At 42.0% G+C, this 24,187-nt stretch overlaps 1 protein-coding gene across 1 annotated transcript; it reads left to right on the top strand.

Moving 5' to 3' along the window:
• The first annotated feature begins 210 nt into the window (after positions 1 to 210).
• Positions 211 to 23,250, top strand: apba2b (amyloid beta (A4) precursor protein-binding, family A, member 2b). Its single transcript, XM_076110098.1, has 13 exons — positions 211 to 685; positions 2,033 to 3,225; positions 6,250 to 6,330; positions 7,411 to 7,450; positions 7,986 to 8,131; positions 13,489 to 13,524; positions 15,630 to 15,716; positions 17,699 to 17,884; positions 19,385 to 19,564; positions 20,647 to 20,859; positions 20,975 to 21,094; positions 21,629 to 21,769; positions 22,680 to 23,250. Exons 1-13 carry the CDS (start codon positions 211 to 213, stop codon positions 22,749 to 22,751), a joined length of 2,970 nt encoding a protein of 989 aa, XP_075966213.1. The 3' UTR covers positions 22,752 to 23,250.
• The last annotated feature ends 937 nt before the right edge of the window (positions 23,251 to 24,187 follow it).

Here is a 24,187-nt window from a genome sequence, read left to right as displayed (position 1 = left end):
TACATTATCTTGTTCTGCTGAAACAGTGGCACTCGTCCTAAAAGCTCCAACGCTTACCATCTTTAGCCTTAAACATTATGTTTTATCTATTTTATTGTAGTATATTCCACTCTTGTGTATGCACTTTCATGGGTGGATTAAGAGTCCTATTTGAAGTTGCTCTCACACTGTGTCTGTATCTGTCTCCTAGGACCAAACCAATAACAATGCATGGCCTGTAAGCAGCCAGTCATGGCTCATAGGAAGAGGCCGGGGACTAGCGGAGGAAACATTATGGCTGCTCCAGGCCCCGCCTCCTGTCCCACCCCACATCCTACAGAGTCATGTGATCGGAAAGCCCTCTCTCCTCGGCAACGCCCAGTTCGCTACCCAAAAGAGTCACATGAACCGAAACCCCTCCCCCGTTCCTGTAAGGCACAATATTCTTCTCCCAAGTCTCAAGACCTGAGTCACAAGCATCCTGAAGTAGACGTACCTGCAGATGTTGAAGTGAAGCGGTACAGCACCCAAGCAGATGCAGAACAACAGGACCAGCGGCCAGCAACACCCTCCACGCCAGAACATAAACATGACCAAGATTACCATGGCCGGGCAGACTTCCACGGTGGAGCCGACAGCCTGGATGACGACTCCAGCTCTGACTACAATAACAACACCTCAGATGAAGAAGAAGACTATGATGACGGTGAGTACGATGTTGATCATGTGGATAATTAATGTTTGATCATTATTACCCCTCCAATAGCCATTCTTCCATTATTGATTTTTAAACACTCTATTTCTGTTTGATAAATTGTTGTGGGGAACAAAAGCATCTTAATCCCTGTTGAGCAAGCACTGTTTTGGAAAAACTTGACAGGATTGCCACTGTTTTTGTAAATTCAAGCAAGGGTGTAATTTGTCAAAATATTCCCCCAAGTTCAAACATCTTTTCTTTTCCAGCATGAACATTTCCACATGAAAATAAGCTTGTAGCTGTGTGCAACAGAGACAGGGACTTCCACAAGGATCAGTCAGGCAGGCATCAAACTTGAGGCAAATACTATTTCATTCATTATGTTTATTCACAAGTAAAACGTTATGACAAACAGCTCACTAATTATTTTATAAAAAGGAACTTGCTAGTGATCCAACATTAAGGGCGGCTGAGTTGCATCAGGTATGTTCAAAACATAACATGATGAGTATGCTACTAACTACTATTGTTATTGTGTTATTGATTTATTTGCCACTGTTTGGGGGGCCAATAAAATAATGATGATGACAACTACAGTGTGCAGACTACACTTGCATGTTTTGGACTCACAGTGTATAGAAAATGTATAACACAGGCATAGTACTTTAGTAACTGTTTGTCTGGTACTTGGCTCTCAGTCAGTGTAATAAACATTGTTTTATCAGTGCTTTTTATCACGCACTTGAAAGCAAGAAGTTCAGACACAAGAACTAGCAGATGATTTGCTTTCATTGCCGATATTTTGCACCACTTTTGCAGGACGTGAGTATAGTATCAATAAATTACAGAACACCCCCCCCCCCCCCCTATATGGCAGGGCCAAGCCGTATAATGGCAGTAAAAAAAAACTGTAAATATATTCAAATTATCTTTCAACAGTGAACACACACACATTCATATAGAGCATGTGGGGGCGGTACTGATACAGACGGTATATCATACTGCTCACATTGTTTTGAAGGCTGGTGGTCTTAAAATCGACATGCATAATGAATCGCACATTGTTAATCAAAACCTTTTTTGTTAGAATCCAAAATATATATCGTAAACTTCCCGGCTGGACTTAAATGAGTTGTCAGCTGTTTGGCAGGCAGCCGGCGCTTAATATTAAGATTCGTAGTAACAAATGGTGGCAATTATTATGTAAATGAATCACAGGATTCTTTGCATATTTGGAACCGGTTCCCATCCGTAATAGGTACAAGTGAATTTTTAGTAGCTCAGTGCTTATTGGGATATAAATAAAGAAGACCCAGATATTAAGAAAGATGTGTTTGTGATCATAAATCCCTGCAGGGCTGGCAGAGGAGGATGAAGGTGTGACTTACTACATCCGCTACTGCCCAGAGGATGACAGCTACCTGGAAGGTATGGATTGCAGCAGCCAGGGAGAATGTAAACACAGCCAAGGCCACAGCAAGGGGGACTGTGTCACCAGCATTCAGCCCGGCGGAGCCAACACTGATGAATGTCAGGAGGCCGTGGAAGGGTGGGCCGAGGAGGGGGAGGGAAAAGGAGAAGGCGAGGGGGAGGTGAAAGAGGAAGAATGGGTGGAGGATGAGGAGGGAGAGGGGGCAGTGAGGACAGAGTGGACAGAGGAGGAGGGAGAGGTTAAGGAAGAGTGGAGAGAGGGAGATGATGAGGCGGGGGAGGGGTGGAGAGAGGGAGATGAGGAGGCGAGGGAGGAGTGGAGAGAGGGAGATGAGGAGGCGAGGGAGGAGTGGAGAGAGGGAGATGAGGAGGCGAGGGAGGAGTGGAGAGAGGGAGATGAGGAGGCGAGGGAGGAGTGGAGGGAGGAGGGCCAGGTCAAGCAGGAGCAGTGGGTGGGACAAGAGAGCCACAGGGCGGAGGAGTGGGGTGAGGGAGAGGGCGAGGTTCGCTGCGAGGTGGTGGAGCAAGATCCGGATGAACAGATATACAATGGAAGACCAGAACCCATCCTCGACCATCACCACCATCCCCACCACCAACCCTCCATGCAAGACACCCTGCACACCCAGGAAGAAGAGGGGGAGGCAGAGAGCGAGGAGTACTGCCCTAATGAGGAAGAAGATGAGGACGGTGACGAGGAGGAGAGACATGGAAGGGCCTACACTGGAGACTACTATGCCCCAGAGGACAATGGGAACTCGGTGCGAGTCTCTCCGTACCGTAGCCGTAAGGTGCTGGTGGTAGAGGGGGAGACGGGGGAGGAGGCGGAGGAGGACATTGATCAAATAGTTGCGGAGATCAAGATGAGTATGAGTATGGGGAGTCTAAGCAGTGGCACTGACCAAAGCCCAGAGGAGTTGTTGCAGGACCCTGCACCGAGTGACTACCCTCAGCCGAAGCCGGACGCAGCCCCCTACCCACAAGCTCACAACCGCCATGACAGCAGGCCCAAGTCCCTGAACCTGCCCTCCACGCACCACAACAACCCTGACCTCCAGAGGGGCATCAAGGCACATGCACGCTCGCCTGAAGACAGGCAGAGATGGACACCAGAGCAGGTGAGCTTCTTTTTTAAAGGTTAAAGCTTTGAACATTGTTTTTTTTCTCATTTAACCCACTTACAGTGAACAAACAACCAACCCAATTAAGAATCACTCTTTATTCATAAAGTTTTGGGTTGATAATCCTAAAACAACGACATACTGATTCTTACTTTCCGCCTGCTGCCTGTCATTTACTGAAAATGACGTGTGCTAGATTGTTTTAGAGAGGGACTCCGCATCACTCTCACTCTTTTTGAGCAACGGCCAAAAGTTTAATTTTGTAGTCTGATGACAGCATTGAAAGTCGACGAATAAACATTTTTCCCCTTGTCAAGACATTGTTAAAAATGTGTGATATAGCCTCATTAAAGCCTTTTAAAAGGTAACACTAATGCCATGCACAATATCAGGACTAATCTCAAACAGCAACATGGAATTCAGCCATGATTTTTATTTATATACGGTGACATGTCCAAATGTCTAAATACTACTGGAAAATGTTTGGTGATATTTAAAATTCAAAACTAGTTGAATTTCCAGGAAAGCCACTGAATCCCAGACTCCATTACTAATGTGTTGAATCAGGACTCCATTTACAGACAAAGGCACACAGATGAAATACGGAACATACCAAAAACAGCATTGACGTAATAATGCTATATCGGGCCAGTACCTTTGTAGAAAATGTACTGTACAGTTCAGCTATTTCATTGCTCTGTGGCAGCTTTGTGGTGAGACGCTAGAGATGAGTTACACAACATGTTGCTCATCGCCACCTAGAATAGCTGGAGCCTTTCCCCTCCCCCCTGTTACCTTGAGCTGTCCGCCTCCTCATCTCTCTCCCTCTCACGGCTCTGGATGCGTGCACACACACACACGTACAGTCACATCAATGGACTCGAACACATGCAGAGCTCCCCCATCTTCTAAAAGTCAGATGGTAAAAGGAGAACAGGGATAGTCTCCTGTGGGCAGCATGCTGATACACACCTGTCTGTGTGTGTGTGTGTGTGTGTGTGTGTGTATACACACCTGTGTGTATCAGCATGTAACAGAGTGCACATGTTGCATTCACTATGTAGTTCATTTTGAACACAGAACTGGGTCAGACAGTGTAATTAGATTAAGTCTGCAGGGCGTACAGCACACTGCAGAATCAGATGACTTCCAGACTCACTGAGATGATTAGGTCACTTCGTCCTCTGTTATCAAATACAATGTTCTGTTTACAGCACTCCAGCATGACCTTTGAATGAACCAGGGCAGCAATGACTACAATAAAAGCTTTGCTGCACAGTGTGGGTCAAGAGATTACGAATAAGAAGAATTACAAAACAGACGGACGTAGAGGTCATCTACACACACATTCTGTTGGTGTGATGCGTTTTAGAAAAGCAAAGTAAATTACGCAGTACTCTATACTTATTTCAAATTGTGCTACATGTTGTAAACAACAGTATGTCAGTGTTGAATTATTTCAATCAGGAGAGGCAATAATTTGTAGTTAACATTTATTATGACAGATGCTGCGTTAATGAGTTACACAGAAATTCTTTGGCGCTTGAACTTGACGAGTAGATTTTGTGATCGAGTTGCGATTGCCCTGAGCGGCAACAATATGAATCCCCCCGTGGAGTCCAGACACTGGTGGTGATGGTGGCTGATGAGGCTGATGGAATGATGAGTTGATGAAGCTGATGAATCTGCGAAGATTGGGGCGGAGATGGGAAGGTGGAGGGTTGCATAACAGCAGCCTGAACGTACTGAAGGTAGAGAGACAATCATATTTAAGATATACAGCAGCAAGATGATCGGCTAACGATGTCCTTGTGTCGTTGTGCTATTAGCTGGAGAGACCAGCTGATCTAGACAGCTGATCATGATTGACAGCCCCAAATGATGTTGGTATAATCACCGATGTGGAAAGAGTCAAGTGCTTTTAAATTAAAAAGTGCTTCCATGAATCCCCAAGACTGTTAAAGACCACTGACTGTCCCGCAAAAGCCAAAGCGTACCGGTAATTATGATTGTGTAATATGTTGTGCCTAAAAAGCGCCTTTATCTTTATCTAATGCTTCTTATTTGCAATAGGTTTCATTTTATCGGTATTTTGTTTTGCATTTCCATTAGTAAATCTGTGCTCACATGTACAGTACACATAGCTGCCAGTGCTCTTGGTGCCGGGCTTGTGAATGCTAATTATGCTAATTGTTTAAAATTGAGCGGTGCCGATTAATTGATGCTAAAGTTCTACATATAGAAAAAAGATTTTCTGTTACAGATGAAGGCATGTACAAGGTTGGACTGGAGTCGGTACATGAATGTAGTTTTGTAGAGCGACACAGTTTAGCAATCCATCCCACCGAACAACAACACGGGTCTAATTAATTTAATGGTTGTTTGCACAACTGTGTTGGGCAGCATGATGAATACTGATCAGGACTTTATGTTTCGCTCTCTCTACGCAAAGGAGGTTACTAGTGTCATGTTTGTGTAATTAATTTCTATTCCAGGCGCACAGCGACAAGGGCTGAATTTCACTTCTTCACTGCCCCACCAAGGAGGAGGAGGTTTTACTGGCAGGAGGATTTCATTTCAACAAGTAATACGATTGAATCCTAATGAGCAATTGTGGACTGCAAGATGGATATCCAGGGGAATAAATGTAATCCTCCCTCTGTGTGATTCCGTGGACGTTCAGAATATGTCCACATAGTGAGGAGAGACGAGACGAAAGAAAGAGCCTGCTAGAGGACAAGTGAAAGACAGAACGTAAACATGTGCCAGTTTGAACCAAGACAAGAGACTGCCTCGCCCATGATTTTGTTTAATTGTATTCATAAGTTAACCCTTTCTATTTGTTATTATAAGTCCAGAGAGTTACTCTCAGCAGGCCCACCTACACGAGTCACATGACGTTTCCTCCAACCTGAACCTCTGCCTCCCACTCTGTGTTTTCCATGTGTTTGACTTATACATACAGAATTCCTCCTCTAATTCTTATCCGCTCGCACCTGTTCTTCTGTGTTGACCTGCCAGGTGAGCAACGGTGCAGAGCAACCCAGAAAACAGCAGCGCTCCGACCTCAACATTCCCCTGGAGAACAACAATGTACTAGAGGTAAGATGTTCCGTTGCAGTGTTTCCTTCATCAAACTTTAGCTGATGCGAGATCGTTTACACTTAAGATATTGTTGTTTGTGTGTGTGTGTGTGTGTGTGTGTGTGTGTGTGTGTGTGTGTGTGTGTGACTGTCTGAGTAATTGAGTAATTACAACCTCAGCTCATGTCCTCGCTTACGGCGTGATAGCATCCTGGTAATTAAGCAGCGTGTCTGTTCGCGTTTTTATGACCGCCATTTTTCACTAAGATGTCTGCAGTCGCTGCTTCCTGTACAGGCTCCACACACACCTCCCTGTCCTAAATACAGTAAGCTTTCTGAATGTGAAGTGAGCAGGTTAGAGGATCAAATGGATCCATTGAAATGAGTGTTTGAATCCCATGAATCACTTCACATTTCACAGCTCTCTCTCTCTCTCTCTCTCTCTCTCTCTCTCCTTTACATCCTCTCTCTTCCACCTCCCACAGCAATGTCGATGTGTGAAGTGGATGAGTAACGCTTTGCACTCTCCCCACATGCACTTTTTCAGTGCCCTTGAGCAAGGCACATATACCCAGTTTCTGGATCAGTAGAAGTACAAAGGTGTAAGTCCATCTGTAACTGTGTGCATGTGTTGGCAGGGCGACTTTTTAACCCGTTTTTTGTTGTAATGGCAATTGCCAAAGAGTAGGAGGGCGTCATGTCTTGCATGATGGGAGGGTCCAATCGCAATCCCGGAAGTAAAAAGCAATGACCTCTCATAAACCTCTCATAAGCAGACAAATGGCTTTACAGCATGGGATGCTCTTTTAGATTCTCTCTTCATCTGTTTTCTAATAATTAAGTGTATCAGCAGGCTTCCCTGCTCATCCTGCCAAATATTTTGGCTGGTGCTCTTTAAAATGAAATATATAGGCTTTGCTGCTTGATTTCATGAACTGACACATGCTGTTTGAATAAAGTATCATACATTAGTAAAAGCAGCAGATGTTAGCCAAGTGTAACGATGTTCAGAAACGGAATGAAACTTGACTGGTTTACTTCTTTCTGTGAACATGTTCACAAGCGTTTATCGGTCATACCCTGTTTTTATTTCTTCCAGCCAACGAAGAAGGTTACATCGTACCCCAGCTTTGTCGATGGTAAGTTAATCTGTCTGCACACCTGTTGAATGATGAAATCAAGATATTTTAATTGCATGGAACCATTCCCTGCATGGCTTTGTCTTCAGTCTGTCATTTCACAGGCCTGATATAACTCCTCCAGTCCTTTCTCTGCCTCTGGGCATAATCTAGGCCTAATAATGTATGAGGGGCTTAGCTGCCTGCCTGCTCCTTCAGATCATGACAGCACATTGTGTCCCTGAGTGGGTGTCTGAGAGTCCACATCTACATATCAGAGACACAGATTAATCTCAGCCCAGCCTCCCACCAGCCCTGCACCTCCATCAGCTCACAGCCAGTGGCCGTCTCACGGCTGATTTCCATCCAGCCTGTTATCGCCATATCTCCATCTGCAGAGCAACAGCGTTTGGCTCTATTTCTCTGCACAGCACGTTGTCTGCAGTGATTACAATACTCTCCCCACCACACACCCGACCCCTTCAGTCTAACCGCACTGTGTCCTTCCCCGTGTCTCCCTGTTAACCACCATCCTCTCTGCTTCTCCCTGGCCCAGTCCCAGGACCCTGCGAACCAGAAGACCTGATTGATGGAATTATCTTTGCTGCTAACTACCTGGGCTCCACACAGCTGCTGTCTGAGAGGAACCCCTCCAAGAACATACGCATGATGCAGGCCCAGGAAGCTGTCAGCAGGGTCAAGGTACTCCAAAACACACTGACTCAAACACGCAAACACACACATCCATTGTGTTTCGTTTTTGACCCGAAGTTATCCATACCTGTACTTCTCCTCAATCAGCAGGCAACATTTTTTCAGTTTTGACATTTCCTCTGGACGAGTTGCCCAGATTTATATAAGGATCATTCGCCCCTTTTCGATAAAACATTCCCAGGAACTAACCTCAGGAAATAATAGGCGGTTTCAGGACTTAATTTAGTTCCTGTACGATAGCTACAGGTAGTACTTTTAGACGGCTCTGGAACTGTTGGGGGGGGGGGGGTTTGCAGGGCTAAATCTCTCTGATTGGTCAAACACAGGCACTGCAGCGGCTTCAACTTGTGTACAGCTTTCTTCATAAAATAAACAAGTATTGGGCACCACCAGTATTACTGGTTGGATGAGGGGTGGACATTGCTTGTTGTTTGTTAATATGAAAGACAAATATATGTTCCCACTAGTTGAGCCAAGAGAGCAGCAAGCAACCCAGAGAGAGGGGGTGAATGATAGAGGTGATGAGCGAACAAAGAGAGTGAGCACAAAAAAAAACGTTTGCATATTGTTTGTTCTGTTCTTCAGCAGAAAGAAATTACCATAAAACTCTCAGTTTTCAGCATCCTTTTTTTATTCATTTTAACTCCAAAACTCAAATATCAACCGGGTGACTGTGTTGTTTTATCCTTGTGTGGGAAAATTGCCTTTTTACGAGCGCCATAGTTTTTCAATTTGTCATTGGTCTAATTTGCCTAATCTTTACGGTTCTTCAGATGAGGTGGAAATGCAAACAGGAACGTGCAAAGGGGACTTTTAGCTGCGGATTGCTTTTCCGCTGGTCCCATAATTCCTGCAACTATTTGGTACTGCTAGTTACTTTGTGCAGTCCTGACTGAGTCTGAAGAGCAGATTTGTAATTTTCAGTATCACAACTTTAACATTTGAACAGATTGGAAACAGAAGTTGGAAAAGTTGACTACATATTGTAAATTGTTTCAACATTGATGTTAAAGAGTTGGGACTTTTTGGGTACCGGAACATAAGTTGAGATTGTTCCTTTAGAAAGGTTCCCTGTGTCCTAAAAAATGTCCTGGAGTGGAAAACACCTATTTGAGAGCCTATTGCCCAACATCTAGTTTTGTTAAGATGTGCTTTTTTGCACCCCAGAAGGCAGCATCCGATCAGTGCTGTTGGTGTGCTGCCCCAATCTGAAAGAGCATTTTATATGACAGCAGCTCTCCTTCTCCCCAGAGGTGCTAGCATAATGTTACAGTCATCTTGTTGTAGTTCAGGCTGAATTGGTAACACTCAAAATATACAAAAGCCCTGCAGGAAATATATCCAGTGGCTTTACATGGCAAACTGCATGTTTGATCGTATTTGTAATACACTTTCTGAATTCATTTCTTACATTACTGTACATATCTGCAAGGGAAAATAGATCCACAAACTCAAACAAGCTATTTCAGCATATTGTTTAATAAATGGTTCATCATACTTAATAGTTATTGTGAGGTAATTTTTGTTTTACGTCTGGTCCAGATTGCTCCTAATACAATTGCCATGGACATCAGTGCTGTTTGGGATTTGAGCAAAACATTACAGTCATAAATAAGGAATGAGTGGTCTTTTAGGGTAGCTGAAGAACTTGGCCACATTTGGCCGCAGGGCTGGTTGTTTGACGCAGCTGGCTCGATAATGGGACTGCTGGCATGTGAACCTAATATTTCCCTCGTTGACATTTGCTCCCTGCTGTTCACTAATGTTGTGATGATGATATTCCAGTGCAGTTTGAGGGAAATACTGTGGATGGTACCAGTGCAGCATAGGAGCTTGACTCATATTATTTTTGATTAGTTACTCTGCCCCAAAGTGCTTGTGTCTGACTTTACGGAAACAGCTCCTCAAAATGTTTCGACGTTCAGCATTTCTCACATTTCTCACATGTCGTAACTTGTGTGATCAAAGGACATCGTTTCGTGATGACATAATGCAGCATTGATGTTTTGGTCGCTACCAGTCTCTTTTACCTCCCTCTCATGTGAACACAAGCTTGACTGTGTATCTAAATATTAAATGACCTCCCGTGTAGTAGTGTACTTTTAGAAAGTTACATGCTATAATGAGAGTGTTTGCCCAGTGGGAATACGGTAAGAAAACTTACTGTACTTATGTGTCTTACATCTGAAATATTAGGTCAGGTTTTTCTGATCAGATTCCAGGTGCATGATATCAGAAAACATCAGAATGGCATGAAAAAGTAAATAGCAGCCCATCACAATGAACTCCAGTCTGTGCCAGTTAAGGATGGGTCGTTAGGATTTTATCAATACTAGTACTCTTATCGATACTGCTTATCGGTTCGGTTCCTTATCGATACTCTTATCGGTTCTTTTTTATTATGTTGTGAGCAAAAAAAAGACAATTAATTAAGAAAATAATCTACATTGCTTTGTTATACTTGTATGTATACAAATAGTCTTTCTTGAGCAGCAATACAAGAAGTTCCAAAATCTTTCAAATACATTCGCAGATAAACAATGAGCTAAGTTATTAGCTTTTTTTTTTTTTTTTTAGCAAACTCCGTATGGCATCGCTAACGTTGCCTTCAGTGGACGAGGATGTACGGCTGCTCTCCAAGCTGTCGAAAACTGTGCATTTCTTCACATTTGTGTTCTGCTTCTTCGCCAAATGCTTTGATAAATTGCTGAGATTACCTCCCTTACGTGAAAGGGTTTTATTGCTTTTGTGACAACAGGAGTTATCATCTTTTTGTTCTCTCCGCCATGATGTCTCACGCTGTGCTGAGACGTCACTCTGTAACTTCTAAAGAACCTTCCCTAATGCCAGTGAAGATATTGGTTTTGTTCTCTAAAAATGTCTTCAGTTTTGATATTTAGCCATAATCATGAGGCACAGTGTCAACATCATAACCATGCATGAGGCATGAAAGACTAGAGCTCAAAGTCTGTTATGATCTGCTAAACTAGTGGATTCACATTTTGTAGTCAAAGTTTCAATCCCAAATCTCTAATAACTTCACTCTGAAGGGTCACAACCCAATCAAAGGCTGTTCTGCAACAAAGAAAAGGGTGACAGGGAAAGTCTTTTGGCTGGTTTCAATCTAACAGCCCTACATGACAATGTCTTCAGGCATCAGTCCACATTTATCTAATCTGTGTTTCAGATTAGATTCACTCACTCACTGCCATGCACAATTGCGTTCTCTGCAAAAAGTCTTGTCAGGATGAAACCATGGCAGCAGTAAGCTATCACATTGTTACTGCGTTCCCCTGCTTGGAACACGTCCATTGAACAAGGGGTCGTCCATTATCTCCTTGATTTGTCCCTCGTTAACAAATAAAAAGCTGTACAGCAAACGACATTTAATCTTTGACATTTGAAAGGCCACAGCCGACTGCACACCAACGAGGCAGTGGGGGTGCAGCCATGTTTGTATATTCTCTCCATATAAACCCAAACAAGCCCACACGTACACAAGCACAGAGATGCACTTAGTGCTGAACTGAGCAAAAATAAGTTTACCGGGTGAATTGTAGCAAAGAAGGCTGTACTGTTTTTTTTCTGCTTTTTCTTTTTGCCACGATGTTGACTCTGTTTGATGTATTATTTATGCAGCTTCACCCTCTCCCCCCCCCCCCCCCCCCCCCCCCCCTCACTCACCCGTTGCTGATGTCTCTCCCTCCCTGCTCAGCTCCTCCTCAGCAGAGCAGTAGATGCTGCTGAAAGCCTCAGATCTCTGTCTTGCATTAGAGCTGATCACGGAGGAGGAAACTTTACAAAACGAAAACCCAAAAAAGATTCTTCCCTTTGGGACGTTTTCTCTGAACGAAAAAAAAACGAATAGAGTCTTAGATACTATTAGAAACATCCAGTCTGTTATGGCCATAACTTCTGGACACAGGGCGAAATCGCTCTCAATCGGCTCCAAAACACAACAGCAGGTTAAAGTAAAAATCAAATGGATTTATTATCCAAGAAGCATAAAAACAGATACAGACAGTTACAAACCGAATCACACTACTAATAACAAAACAAACCTATATATAAAATCAAATGTGAGATCCAATCCGAGCCACCCAGAAGGCTGGTCTGCCTCCTCGGTGGCCAGCAGAAGATCTGAAAACCCCCAGAGTTTCAAACCCTTTGTCCCCTCAAAGTTGCATTCCTCAGCTCATCGATCAGCTCATTGATTGGCTGAAGTCCAACAAGCCCCACCTGGGCCTATGCCCCATTGTCCTAAACTTCACACCTCTCCCAGCCACTTTCACACAACCCCCACTCCAGCACATTCCTCAAACCCCCTCTCACAGACACTTAATGCATGAAATGACCAGACTCCTACAAGTAAATATACTGTATCACATTATATCCATAATTAGGAGCTTTAAAACTTAAATCCCTCACAATTCTCACTCTCTGAAATGTAATGGGGGTCAAGATAATTTCCTCTGGTCGATGGCAGATGGAGAGAGGGGCCTTCGCTCAGCGTGAACCTTATACAGAGGGGTTGATTTTGAAAGATTACAGAGTGCTAAGAGTACTCCAAAAGATTATCAGTGTAAGTTCGGGCCCACGCCAAGACCAGAATTACTGATGAACTAATCAAACACATTAGCTATGTAAAACTGCCTCCACGTTGATAAGCTGTTTGATTCCAAACATAGTGGCTCAACCTCGTCATTTTATTTTTATTTTTTTACTGCAGCCCCGAGAACAAACCCCAAGTGCTTAGTGTAAATCCTTGCTCTGGGCTTTATCCCCTCCCCTGCCTCTGTGAGTGTTGATTGTTTTCCAGCATGTCTTTCCTGGTAATAGTGTTTAGACTGTGACATGAACACAACCTGAATTACAGACTTTGTTGTCTTTCTTAGCTGTAGTGCTTTTAGATATAGGGGGGGCCTAATCATCGTCTTTCTTTTGGTAAATGTTCTGACCACAAAACGGACACTTTAGACCTCCGAATAGAGCTTCATACAGATGCCAAGACTGCAGTGTCAATTCATATTTGCACGCTTTGGGTTTTCTGTGTTTTAAAAGAGAAAGGGCAATTATTACCCTCTGTAATTGCTGTTTTAATTTGTATCAGATATCCACCCACACGCACATCATCCCTCTCTCTCTCTCTCTCTCTCTCTCTCTCTCTCTCTCTCTCTCTCGGTTTCTGAGAGCAGCGATAGCACACCTGCTGTTTGGTTTGGGGCTTTACTGTCTTACCGTCTTTTATTCACCTTCTTTATTTCCTCCTTCTCTTCCTCCTGTTTTTTGTGCTCCTGTATCCGCTGACCTTGTCCTGTCCCATCGCCTGCCTGCCTGGCTGCCAGAGGGTACAGAAGGCTGCCAAAATCAAGAAAAAGGCGGTGTGTAATAAACAGAGCAAAATAAAGACCCTTTGGCCACTTCCCTCTACTCTCACCTTTTTTCTTTCTCATTTCATTCGTGCCTGTCTGTTTCTGTGTATCGTCCCCCATCTGTGTCTTTGTCACATTTGTCGTGTTCATTAATTTGGTCGAACAAATCTTTGTCTCAGTTCTGGGAAACCGGACAAACGTGTTTAGTTTTATATGAAGGACTATACATTTTGGCAGTGAGAGTCTTTCATAAGCCTGAAGGTGTGTTGTAAGGCACAAGACTGAGAACTGCTGGATCCAAATTTAACAGCAGCACATTGACACAACAGAAGACATGTGAGCAGGAGTGAATACTGTGGGAGAAGCTCCAGGCTGTATTACATCTTGGGTTTCTCTTAATACAGTGTCATTTAACTGAGTATTATGCTGTGCAATGACCGGTGGGAAAGAGCTGTAAGTACAGAAAAACACTGACATTCTTTCATGAAATCATAAATGCATGTTTAAGACTGTAATGACATATTATAGGCACAAAACATATTGAGGTATAAATGAACCACATAGTTGTGTCTGGTGTATGACTGATTCATGCTTCTTCTTTTTTTACTCTCTAACTGAGTGCAGGAAGAATTCTCCAGTGATTTATGTAATACATGTGCTATTAATAACAGTCAAATTAATGTTATCTTAAACTTAGAAATCCGAAGCTTTGGAGGATTTGGTGATTTAATGAGGGTGGATTTTGACACAGCAAAGATGTCTAACAACCTTTCCTCAAATATACCAAGATAAATGATAACAGAAAAGTGAAATACTTTGTCCAGTTTAGGTTTTGCTGACAACAAACAGCACAACATACAAAATACAATAACCTTTGACCTCAGAGTCAAGGACACGCAACTGTATTTTAGCCAAGAGAACAGCAAAGAACCTCACTTACTCTAATTAGTGTGTGGAAATACTTTTTCATATTTTGTATTTACATTGCAGTTACCCTCAAGTAAGTTAAATTATGTATTTGGGAGATAGAAATTCAGTGCATGCCTAATTGTTGTGTGATTAACACAGTATTCACCAGCCAAGGCAGAAGATAATTCTTGCTATAATTTACACTTTGAACTTGGGTCATCCTGAGGTACTGCGGAGAGAGGTAGTAAACAACCTCAGCTGTGACTGCATGCATTTTAGGCTCACTGTTATGAAAAACTAAGGAGAGCCTAAATTAAATATTGGTCCATTCTTGTTCTTTTACTTTTGTACAACTGGGCATCACAGTTTTAGTGGTAATCATCAGGTTTTACTATCAGCTTTCAGAATGCACTGCATCAATGCGACAGGCAGAAGTCCGTCATATAAGAGGGTGATTGTCATTAGTGCGGTATCAATAGCCTCTGTAGGCTGTTAAGCATTAAATCCACGAGGCAGATTGGATTTTGAATTGGGAGTATGGCTGCAATCATAAATGGGTTTAACGCCAAGAGTGTCTTTTCATCTTTATCTTTGGTTGGTTTCTGTGCGCCTTCAGGCACTTTGTTGGGATAAAGATGGATGTACTAACGGATGTTACAAGCCATGGTCTCCTTTCATGAAATATTGAGGCACAGCTATATCTGTTTTATCTTTCTTTTTTTTGTCGCCTTATTTCAAATCCGCCAGGCTAGTTTCATTGAGCAAAACCAAATAGAATTTGATTAGTCTGCAGTACACAGTGATTAGAGGGAAATGGGCAAAACAGCCAGCTGGTAAGGGTTTAGTGTTAAGCCAGTTCTTGTTTCTGTGCCATCTTGCTGTCCTTGTGCCTGGACAGTTGATATAAACTAACACCACTGCCAAAAACGTTATTTTTCTGCCTTTTGCACCTCACCTTTAGACTCAACAAACCTGTCCATCTAACAAGCATTCGCCTTGCTGGCCCCTAAACTATACATGCATGCGTTTTGGATGTCGAAACTTAAAGGCTGCTTTCCAACATTTAACACGAACACCATTCAGGTGGTTCTACATCACCATGAACAGTCAAGTTTGGCACAAAGATCTTACACAATAAAAGTCAAGGAAGATGATGTGACCCACTCTTCTGTTGTTGTTTTTCTTTTTCTTTTATCTTGCCACAGGGTGCAGAGGGAGATGCTCAAACCCTCACTGAGGTCGATCTGTTCATCTCCACCCAGAGGATCAAAGTCCTCAACGCAGACTCGCAGGTGAGCACCAGCAAGCACACGTGTCTAAAGAGTCTTTTCTCACCTGTCGGAGTAAAAGCTGTTTACCCTGACATCACCTCGGCCTCACACTGAGCTACACAGGGCTACACAACATCAGGGGAGAGTTGATGTGTCATAGCTGTCATAACTGCAGCTTAACCGGTGACACAAACTGCTTCTTATGAAACCCCACAACTGATTGCTATTTATTTTTTGTTTAATCTCATGATAAGAATAAACTCTGTTTGACTTTCTGAATGTTGTTGTGAATGAAAAATCACATTTATCTGCCAGATTATCTTTCATTTAATTATTTTTTTTCTTTTTTGTAGAAGCTTCTCTCCGCTCTTACCTTTTAGCTTTACAAAAAGCAGCTGTGTGAAGCAGCAATACAAGTCTTCACAGGAGGTAGAGTCTTTGATAGAAGTAGAAACGCTTCCCAAAGCTTTGCAGTTTTTGGGAACCCCAATAGAGCTCTGTGCTCGCAGTAGGAGTTAAATGTATATGTGATAGATGAATCATTTGCAGTATTCCAGTCTGAGCTGCTGTGTGTGTGTGTGTGTGTGTGTGTGTGTGTGTTTGTGTGTGTGTGTGTGTGTGTGTGTGTGTTTCGTCAGCCGCCTGGCAAACAGCGTGCTGCAATGCAGTTTATATCTTCCTCCTTTTTCCATCTGGTTGCCACTGATCACTGACACTCTTGAGAGAGAGATTCTGAGTAAAAAATACATTATTCTACAATTAGAAGGCTCCATGCAGCTTGCATGGGGTTTCTGACATCGCTTCATAATAAGAACAACTCCAAAGGGGGGCTAGAGCATCGCCAACAATTAGGCTACTGTAATAAAACCACTCGACAGAATTAATGGAGTGAATGTGACATGAATGTGACATTTAATTTAGCATATTATCATAAAACATGATCAAATACAAGTTCCTCTCAGCAAACATGCAGATTCACCTTAAGTCCATATCGTCTCTAAACTGCTGTTCCATAGTTAAAATCGACATCATGACACGCGACAATTATTTGACTGAGTGAACAAACATGATTTCAAATCACTTTGTTCCATCGAGACAAACACTCTGATATCCAAACCCCGTCTGGGTTTTGTGTGCACCTGTACTGGAGATCTAATTCATCGCGGCGTCATTGGGCTATAATCAGATCATACAGTCATTTTGAATTCAATCAAAAGTAGGCCTGCATGTTTTCTATCAGCAGTACTTTCATCCCACTCTGCCCTAAAAGGATCACGCAGCTTTGACAAAGAAAGGAAACAAGTCCGCTGCACGCTGGTGCTTTAATTTGCTAATATTACTGATCAAAGGAAACCGACTGTTGCCAGAAAAAGGATGATTACCAGTTACACGTACAACATATTTTTCAAAGCTACAGTATGGTGGTATTAAAGAAACGCTAAAAGAAACCTTACTGTGGGGAAATATTCCATCTCAGTTAAAATGTTTAATTGTGATGTAGTATTTGTCTATTTATTGTCTGCAGCTTTTGACCCTCCGGGACATAATTTATTTATAGCAAATACTGTTTACTGTGTATATTATGCTGCAGTTATAGTTAACTTTTTGTAGTTTAGCGGTTTACTTTATTGAGTCGCTGTAGCATGAAAATAATGAACCAGAGTCATCTCCATTAACTGGAAATCGCTGATTAAAGATCTGCACTGATGATATCATCTGCTTTTTGGGAATTGGTTTGGAGACACTAAATCGTCTTTGTGATATATATTATACATGTATTTTTTGCTATCATATATTAAGTCCAATTGGGTTTTTCATTTGAGTTCAGGGATCACAGCTGTGAATCCAAAATGTCTTTATCTAAAATGATTAAATGACATCACGTATAAACTAACACACAGTATGTGCTGTCATACAGTTGGCTGTAGAGTATTGTAAACACAGCAGGGTTGACATTTAAAGGATGCATTTGACGTAGGTGCTTTTGGTTGATATGTCAACAGGAAACAATGATGGACAACGCGCTCCGTACTATTTCCTACATTGCTGACATTGGGAACATTGTGGTGCTGATGGCGAGGCGCCGGATGCCACGCACGGCCTCCCAGGACTGTATCGAAACTACACCCGGGGCCCCCGAGGCAAAGAAGCAGTACAAGATGATATGCCATGTCTTTGAGTCGGAAGATGTAAGTCCTTTGTGTGTTTTCAAGATCACGAACCTGCTGTGTGTTAATGGGTTTATGAGAGAAATCGACACCTTTAAACCCCTCTGGCGTCAGAGGTCAGCGAGATGTCAGTTACTGAAGGTTCTTTTTCTCTCGTTATGTAATCGTACAGTAGATGAGTCCTCCAACATCTAAAGATAAGAAAGAGATGACACTTATTGCTTCGTACGTGTTATTTGATTGTCGGATATTATTTCTGATTTGTTATTCTGAATGTTGTTATTTTCAAGGTTGTGCCACATTGTCACAAATATATAGAAATTCAAAAAGAAATGTTGTTTTGCAACTTTTAATAGCTAAATAGAGTAACCCTCTGACATGAAATTATGTAAATTGGCTGGGCATTTTTTTAAACTCACAGAGCTGCTGCTTGTCTTGTTGAAGCAGATTCAGCAAGACTTGGCAACGTGAACAATGTTGCACTGAGGAGCCAACGACTGAGTGTCTGTGCCAGTCAGTATAAAGGCTGGACTCCAATCTGTCCTCTCTTCGTCTAATTTCTGCTGCCAGGTTTTAAAGGGCGGCCAGAGTTATAATAGAAGCATTCAGCCGCTCATCCATCAACTTATAAACTGTTTCTGTTATTGTAGCTCTGCTGGCTTTAATCAGTGTTTGCCTGTGTTTTTGTTGTTGTTTTTTTTACTTTTTGTTGTTCTGCAAAACTAATTCACAGTATATTGATTTTGAGAGTTTGGGCCTTGAACGTCTGCAAATTCTGCAAGAGATTTATATTCAATTGTAGGATTCAATTAAACAAGAAAATAAGGAGAGCTTGCAAAATGCTTATCCTCTTTATTCTCATGATCTATCTTATCTCTCACAGCCAAGATAAGGCTTCAGGTTTTCATTTTTCACTTTTACACGTTTGACTAATTTCACTTTTTTACAACTTATACCTGTCTTGGTAGAAAACATTCGTGTTTTTGAATGGAGGGTACTATAAAGCAGCGGTTTCCAATTATTTTTCCACTCAGCCCCCACAGCCCTAAATCACCTTTATCAATACCACCTGTCATGTTTAAATTAGATTCGAACACTATTAATTACATAGAAATGGACGTTGTTACAATCATTTTTTTTCATATAAGACACATCGATCCTGGAAGTGTTAATATTAAGATATTTCTCTCTTTGATTTGGTCAGGTTTTCAACCAGTTATCCATTACCTCTAGCGATCGATTTCTGCTCTTATTGACTCGTTTTTTTACATTCTCAATCACAGGTTGGTTGTCTGCTCTCCTCTTTTAATGGGAAATAGGTTAAGCAAAAATCTATTTATATTATGGCTTCACATATTCTTGGCAACCTCAATGCCACTTCGTTTGATGCCACAGGATGCTCTCTTTTTTTCCCCACTGTGTTGTTGTTTATATACATCTCAGTGAAGCGTCTGTGGATCTAACAAAACAGGATCACAAACACATGTTTCTGTCATGATTCCTGCCTTTTCTGTTTTGCAGGCCCAGCTTATCGCTCAGTCCATCGGTCAGGCGTTCAGCGTAGCTTACCAGGAGTTCCTGAGAGCCAATGGCATTAACCCCGAGGACCTGAGTCAGAAGGAGTACAGCGATATCATCAACACCCAGGAGATGTACAATGACGACCTCATTCACTTCTCTAACTCTGAAAACTGCAAAGAGGTTGGTCTATGTTAAGCGTGCATTAAACACGTGTGCTTCTTACAACTGAACGATTTTATTTCTGCTGAAGTTTGTTGGTTTGTGTCGGTGCAGGAAATAAAACAAGAATATAAGAACTGTGAGACTTAACATGTATGCTGCAGGGCCATGAGAGAAACACACAAGTATACAGTAGCTGTTCACTAATTAGACCGATTCAGAGGCAGGTGGTACAGTAACATCTACTCGGAACATGTCAACGCTAGCGTATTTTTTTACACTATGCCCTGAAAGCATTACTGGAGGCTTTTGGAGAATTAGAAACCGTGAAACAGTTTCTGCTGGATGAGCAGAGAGGCAGCATGGGCACCACCACGCAGCTGCTATATTAGAGGCACGTGAGTCATTTGTAGTGATGGGAAAACTGGGCTTGCTTGGCTTAGCAACGCACGTTAAAGACACACTGACCTGTGTTGTCACCATAAAAACAACAATCACAGTTTTCTTTTGACCTCGTCAAATGACCACGGCAAACACTTCAATGTCTGTTCTACTCCTGTTCTATTTCTATGTTTAAAACTGTTCATTGAGATGGTGTGGAAATCAATGTCTGATATAGTTGTGGCTCCGACTCTCCAATCAACTCGGGAATTGTGACATTCGGCTTAAACGATTTGGGAAAAGGGGAAATGACGAACACAACTTCCTATGGTCTCATGTTACTGTATGTATCGTGATATCCCCCAGCTGTACCCTCTGAGCTCCAGGGCTGCTGTTATACCACAGATCTCTGCTCTGATCACTGGAAGGGAGCTAGACAAAGTGAATTTTCTAACAGGTATCGCAAAGAAATCATATTGTTTTAGGTGGAAGTGAGTTGAATGTAGCTGAATCCGGTGCTTGTCTGGTGGAGGGGAAAAAAAAGTCCCAAGCATGCTGACACCTGCGTCTTTTTCAGATAAAAAAAAAAAAGACAAAACTGATGAAATGTTAGTGTCATAGCACTGTTATAGGCTGAAATCGGTCAGTATTGTTTAAATTATGGTCAGTTTCTGTGCATGATGAAACATGAAAGCGACCAACAATCTGTCTCGTCTCCACAGCTGCAGCTGGAGAAGAGTAAAGGGGAGATCCTGGGTGTGGTGATTGTGGAGTCCGGCTGGGGCTCCATTCTACCCACAGTGATCTTAGCCAACATGATGAACGGCGGGCCAGCGGCTCGCTCTGGCAAGCTCAGCATCGGAGACCAGATCATGTCCATCAACAACACCAGCCTAGTGGGGCTGCCACTCGCCACCTGTCAGGGAATCATTAAGGTACAGAGACACTGAAGCTGTGAATTAAATAGTAATCAAACACCGGTCTAAACCACATCATTTCCATGAAAATGAACAAGCATTTTTTAAGTTTGAGTGTCTCTCTGTGTTTCAGGGCTTGAAGAACCAGGTTCAGGTGAAAATGAACATTGTCAGTTGCCCTCCTGTTACCACCGTCCTCATTAAGAGACCAGATCTAAAGTATCAGCTGGGCTTCAGTGTCCAGAACGGCATTGTAAGTATGATTCTGGCTTGTAGGTTTTATATTTGGAATATTAACAAAATGTAATTTTTCAAAACAATATCAAAATGCACTGCGTGATTGTGTTTCTCTCTTAGATATATTGTTATCTTTGATGTTAAGCATGGTATATTTTGTATTGCTTGCCTTACATCATGTCCTTGTTTCACATTCCTGTCTCAGTTTAGAATAATCTGCTCATTATTTTATTTCTCTTTATTGAACACTCTGAAGAAACACTGTGTCATTTGCAGCGTTATGATAAATTCATGTTTTGCCTTGCACAATATTTGTACACCAAATATGTTCCCCGCTGAAAAATGAATAAATAAATAATTCCATTATTTTAGGGAGGATGTAATGTGCAGTTTTCCATTTGATCATTTTCTTTTAGATGTAAATTCCCAGCCTCACAGCCTCATTTTCCCGATGTCATCACTGTATCGTTGCAGACATTTTACCCTTCTAGTAGCATTCATCAGCATATTATTATGCTTATAGTCCGTTTCCTTTCGCGTGTTTTGTCAGATATGCAGTCTGATGCGAGGAGGCATTGCTGAGCGAGGTGGGGTCCGTGTGGGCCACAGGATCATAGAGATCAATGGGCAGAGTGTGGTGGCCACAGCACATGAGAAGATTGTCCAGGCCCTCTCAAACTCTGTTGGCGAGGTTAAACTGATGCACACAAACACGTACACACAATAACATACGAATGTACACACTTGCAAAAATGTGTGAAAATACAAGTTTCTGTTGCGGAAGGATGGCTTCAACCTATTGAAGCTTTTAAATGTGAAGGATTTGTCAAGTTATTCTCTGCGTGGAGCACAAGTCTGAGGCTGTGTTTGAAATGTTGTACTGCTTTCACTAATCGCTACACAGGTAACTCTGTGTGTGGGTCTGTATAGTTTATAAGACGGCAGAATCAAAATCTCCGCTGAGGTCGTTCCTCTCACCCAGCTGTCACATGCATTTACCTTTTTTTAACGGTCGGCCTACTGCATGCTGGTCAGTATATCTTGTTCAGTGGCCATTGATTTTACACAACTTTTTATGTTGCACAGTGGAATAATTTAAGTCTGCTTTATAGAAACCAGGCGATGAATCAAGATTTAAAACGTACACAAGAAGAGTCAGACAAAAGTACAGTAGCACTGTTTCCAGCTTTGGTTTTACTTTAAAACCATCATCTAGGGCGGCTAATGAATACTGCATTATATTGTATGTTTGTCTTTATGTTAAGAGTAACTAATATCTAACTGTCAAATAAATGTATTGCAGTTAAAAAGTACAATATTTCCCTCTGAAATGTGGTGGAAGTCTAAAGTTACATTAAATGGAAATACTAGAGTAAAGTACCTCGAAATTATACCTAAGTGTGGTACTTGAGTCGATGTACTTTTTTTTCCCTGCTCCAAACGTTATTATTATATTGGCCTTTAAAAATCAACCGTCGGTCAACCTCTAATTTAAATGGACCTTACATACAAATAATACACACACAATCATCTACAGCTTGAAATGTGAAAATATACTCTGTATGTTTGGCCTTTTAATTGAGATTGTTTTTTTTTGACAGATTCACATGAAGACCATGCCGGCAGCCATGTTCAGACTTCTAACAGGACAGGAGACACCGATGTACATATGAACGATGGCCAGGGGCCGCTCCACAGGACAGGCTGCCCGCTGTGATTGGCTGGTTATCTTACGGGGCAAACCAAGCGGACCAGTGACTTGGGGGAGGATTGCTTCTCCCTGTCAATTCATTTCTCTTTTGTTTCTTTTTGTTTGAGATGATCACTTCAATTCTTCATCATCTCTTCCTTGTCTGTGCTTAACATGCAACAGCCATTTTATTGACATGAGATTTTTCCATCTGACCAGCTGAAGAGAATGTGTGTGTGTGTGTGTGTGTTATTTATTTGTCCTGTCAGTGCTTTTCTGTGTCACTTCCGTGAGATCGTGTGGACGGACTTATCAAGCGAATGCGTCACAATTTATTTTTTATACTCATGTAATGCAATATGATACTTCTACTATACTTCTTGTATAGTTTCATTTTCTTCTCTGTTTATTTATTTCTCATGTAAATACATATTTTGCTAATATTGCAGGTGAAGGCGGTGGGGGATGGGGAGGAGCCACAGCTGCATTGTAAATATTTATTGAATCTCGCTGTTGAATTGAAATGGTCTGTGACGATGGCAAAGACACAATTAAATGCCTGAAATCATAGTCGCCAGTGAATGAGTTAAGTGTCTGAAATGTTGGGTTTAAATATGCTACGTTGATATAATGTACATGTGAATCAAACCAATGCTCGCAGCAGGGGTTTATGGGAAAAACGCCATATCCTTTTCATTTTCTTCATTTTACGGCAATACAAGAGTTCAATCTCTGGAGTCTTTTATAAATCTCATGTACAAACACTCACACACATTTAAATAACAAGCAACCGAGTAAAACTATTAACATGCATCAACTATGCTTTTGATATCAACGTCACACGTATGAAAATGAAGTTTATTTTGTGTGCTACTCTACTGTATGTTCATCTTTAGTGTTCCTGACTGAAACTCATGCATACTATGAGTGGATTGTGAATGTAACTGTGTTGTGTGAGCTGTCCCATTGCCATAAGCAGTATTAGAATGTCTGTACATAAAGAGAACTCGTCTAGTATTGTGCTCATGTTAAAAACAAAACTAAAAACACAGGTTTAGTCACTGCAAACATGTCCCCCACCTGTATGTTGGCTTTTATCCTTGAGAGGGAAAGAGAGAACTGTGAATCACACACTGTGACAGAAACAAGCCTAACCGCTGGGTAAAGGTTTTACAATGCATTGTAGTACATTTTGACCACATGAGCATTATCTGTGTGCATGCCTCGTGAAGTAGTTTCATGTCATTGTGGCAAGAAAATAAAATCTGCGCTAAACCCGGCTGGTTTTGTTGGACTGGATCAAACTGATTCTAACAAACTGCGTCTCAATAAGGTTGAATTTGCTGTATGAAAGTGTTGCCTGGCCACAGACTGGAACAATGTATTTTCATGATCAGCCTGTTTTTGTATGGAAGCCCA

The sequence above is a fragment of the Anarhichas minor genome, unplaced genomic scaffold (assembly GCF_050575085.1).
Source record: "Anarhichas minor isolate MPS153535 unplaced genomic scaffold, ASM5057508v1 ptg000042l, whole genome shotgun sequence".
Classification (NCBI taxonomy): Eukaryota; Metazoa; Chordata; class Actinopteri; order Perciformes; family Anarhichadidae; genus Anarhichas; species Anarhichas minor.
Note: the sequence above shows the minus strand (reverse complement) of the source record. Positions and strands in the feature narration are given on the sequence as shown.